This window comes from Neopelma chrysocephalum, unplaced genomic scaffold, assembly GCF_003984885.1.
Source record: "Neopelma chrysocephalum unplaced genomic scaffold, ASM398488v2 Primary Assembly neopelma1_96635, whole genome shotgun sequence".
Lineage (NCBI taxonomy): Eukaryota > Metazoa > Chordata > Aves > Passeriformes > Pipridae > Neopelma > Neopelma chrysocephalum.
This window is the reverse complement of record NW_020925280.1, coordinates 5,958-8,787: the sequence shown is the minus strand read 5'-3', so window position 1 is coordinate 8,787 and position 2,830 is coordinate 5,958. Positions and strand designations below refer to the sequence as shown.

The 2,830-nt window shown below is 40.2% G+C and overlaps 1 protein-coding gene across 1 annotated transcript in view; it reads right to left on the bottom strand.

Annotated features, from left to right (window-relative positions):
* The window catches only part of POGZ (pogo transposable element derived with ZNF domain), a 16,943-nt gene that overhangs the window by 8,311 nt on the left and 5,802 nt on the right, over positions 1-2,830 (bottom strand). Inside the window, exons 8-10 of the mRNA XM_027708936.1 lie at positions 2,302-2,456; positions 1,242-1,342; positions 158-304 (exon numbers count right to left, since the gene is read on the bottom strand). Of these exons, the coding sequence (XP_027564737.1) occupies positions 158-304; positions 1,242-1,342; positions 2,302-2,456 (403 nt within the window). The remainder of the gene's footprint in view (positions 1-157; positions 305-1,241; positions 1,343-2,301; positions 2,457-2,830) is intronic.

The window sequence follows — 2,830 nt, the reverse complement described above, 5'->3', positions numbered from 1 at the left end:
ATTCCCTCAGGATCTGCCTTCCCTTTGCCTCTCAGGGGAGTCCAGCAAAGGATTTTGGGGCAAATCATTTCAGAAACTCGGTAAAATCCCCGAATTCCCAAATTCTCCCTACTAAAACCTCATTTTTCCCCCTGCAGACAGGAGATTCCTGTTGTACCTGGTGCCTCATGAAGTGCTGCTGGAAAGCATTCCCATTTTTGAAGACCTTGAGGCAGTAGGGGCAGAGCAGGTGCCGGGTGTCCTCGTGGATCATTCGGAAGTGACTGTCCACCTCGGAATACAGGGAGGAACGGTACTGACACACCTGGAAAAATAGGGAAAAATCCCAATTAATGGGGAAAAAACGCAGGGATTCGGCTCCTGCTCCTCACCAGGAGGTGGAGATTCCAACAGCACATTCCCAGGAATAGTAGGAATGCTGGGATAGCCTGAGCTGGACACACAGGGCTTGTCCAAGAGCTCAGTGGAGTTTAGGAATTAGATCCTGGTTATTCCCACTGGAATAATAAACTCAGGGGAGTTTGGAGAGACAGATTTCAACCCCCTTTGTGAAAGGGAGTGAGAATTCCAGCTCCAAATCCAAGGGAAAAAAGGGAAAAATTAAAAAGGGAGAGAGAGATTCCAACAGCACATTCCCAGGAATACTCAGGAATGGTGGGACAGCCCGAGCTGGACACACAGGGCTCATCCAAGAGCTCAGGGGAGTTCAGGAATTAGATCCTGGTTATTCCCACTGGAATAATAAACTCAGAGGAGTTTGGAGAGACAGATTTCAACCCCCTTTGTGAAAGGGAGTGAGAATTCCAGTTCCAAATCCAAGGGAAAAAAGGGAAAAATTAAACAGGGAGAGAGAGCCGGTCAGTGCAGGAGAATTCATTAATGGAATTAATTAATGGAATTCATTAAGGAGAATTTTTTAATGGAATTCATTAGTGGAATTCATTAAGGAGAATTCATTAATGGAATTCATTATTGGAATTCATTAATGGAATTCATTATTGGAATTCATTATTGGAATTCATTATTGGAATTCATTATTGGAATTCATTAATGGAATTCATTAAGGTAGAATTTGGAGCAAAATCTGGTTTAAAAGAACTTGGTTTGGAAGTTTCTTCCCCTGTTTTTAATTAGTGGAGTTCTCCTGGACTGGGGAAAAAAAAACCCAACTGGACCCCTGATTTGGATGGAAAATTCCAGATTTTCTCTGGAATCCAGCCCCTAAATGCCTTTTTTCCCACCTGGCACACGTAGGGCATCTCCCCAGGCTTGTGGGTGTCCTTCATGTGCTGCAGGAACATGGGCTCACTCTCGAAGGCCCACTCACAGATCTTGCACTTGGCTGCAAAAAGAGGAGGAAAAGCAGGTCAAATTTGGGGGAAAAAATTCAAATTACAGGGTTTTTTGTCAAATTTATTATCAGTGTTCTCCTGTGGAAAAAGGGGATAAATCCTTCTCTGGGATCCGCTGGATTTGGGAATAGCAGGAGTGACACAAGAGAGCTGTGACTGTGTGGGAACAGCTCTGAGGTTTCCTTAGGACAAAATTAAAAATTAGAAATTAAAAATTTAAAATTAGAAATCAAAAATTTAAAATAAAAAATTTAAAATTAAAAATCGAAAATTTAAAATAAAAAATTTAAAATTTAAAATTGAAAATAAAAAACTTAAAGTTAAAAATTGAAAATCAGAAATTTAAAATTTAAAATTTAAATTTAAAATTGAAAATTGAAAATTTAAAATTTACAATTAAAAATTTAAAATTAAAAATTAAAAATTGAAAATTAGAAATTTAAAATTAAAAATTTAAAATTAAAAATTGAAAATCAAAAATTTAAAATTAAAAATTGAAAATCAAAAATTAAAAATTAAAAATTAAAATTGAAAATTAAAAATTGAAAATTTAAAATTAAAAATTTAAAATTTAAAATTAAAAGGAATTTCAATATTCTGAGCAGAACTGGCAAACCACCAGCAAGGCTCAAATGACTTTAAATTACCAAATGATTAAATGGAAATTAAAGAGTGACTTTCTGCCCCAAACTAAAGCGAATTTTGACTTTGTGACACTTGTGTGACTCCACCTCACCTGCTGATGGTTTGAGTCCAGCAGCATCTGGAGAGGGGTTTTTTTTGCAGCAAAACAGTAAAAATTGAGTAAAAACTGAGCCCATTCTCTCACCTGGACCACCCTAAAAACTGCTTCTACTCGGCTTTAAAGACAAGCCCAAGTTTTATGTGACTCCCGCAAGATTTGTGATTAAAACCAGCTAAACCCCAGTTTAAGGTAGCAAAGGCTCACTGGTGGACTCGTAGGGGCTGTGCACGTTCTCCAGGTGACACTGGAGCTGGAAGGGGGTGTTGAACTGGCGGTAGCAGTGCTGGCAGATGGTGTGAACGTCCACCTCCCCGTTCTGCTGGTCCAGCTCCACGTGGTGCTTCATGTGGTTCATGAACCTTGCAAAAAAAGGGAGAGACACGAATCCAGGTGACCCCCCCAAAACTCTGGGTTTGAGCCCTTCCTGACCCCGGGTTGGTGTCTCCTTGCTGGCAAAACGCAGCCCAGAAAATGACATTTCAGGAAAATGTTTCCTCTTTCTGGTGAAAAATCGACGCGGAAAGAGGAGAGGGAGGATTATTGTTCTGCAGGAATTGTTATTTTTTGTCATCCAGCAATGAGGAAAGGGGATTGCCCTGGAAACTGGGGCTGCTCAGGGTGGATTTTACACACACACAGACCCCCCAAAGCTCTGCAGCACCACTGGTGCTCCCAGTTCAACTCTGACCCTCCAAACTGGGGCTGGTTTCTATTCACCCCCCATAACTCTGCA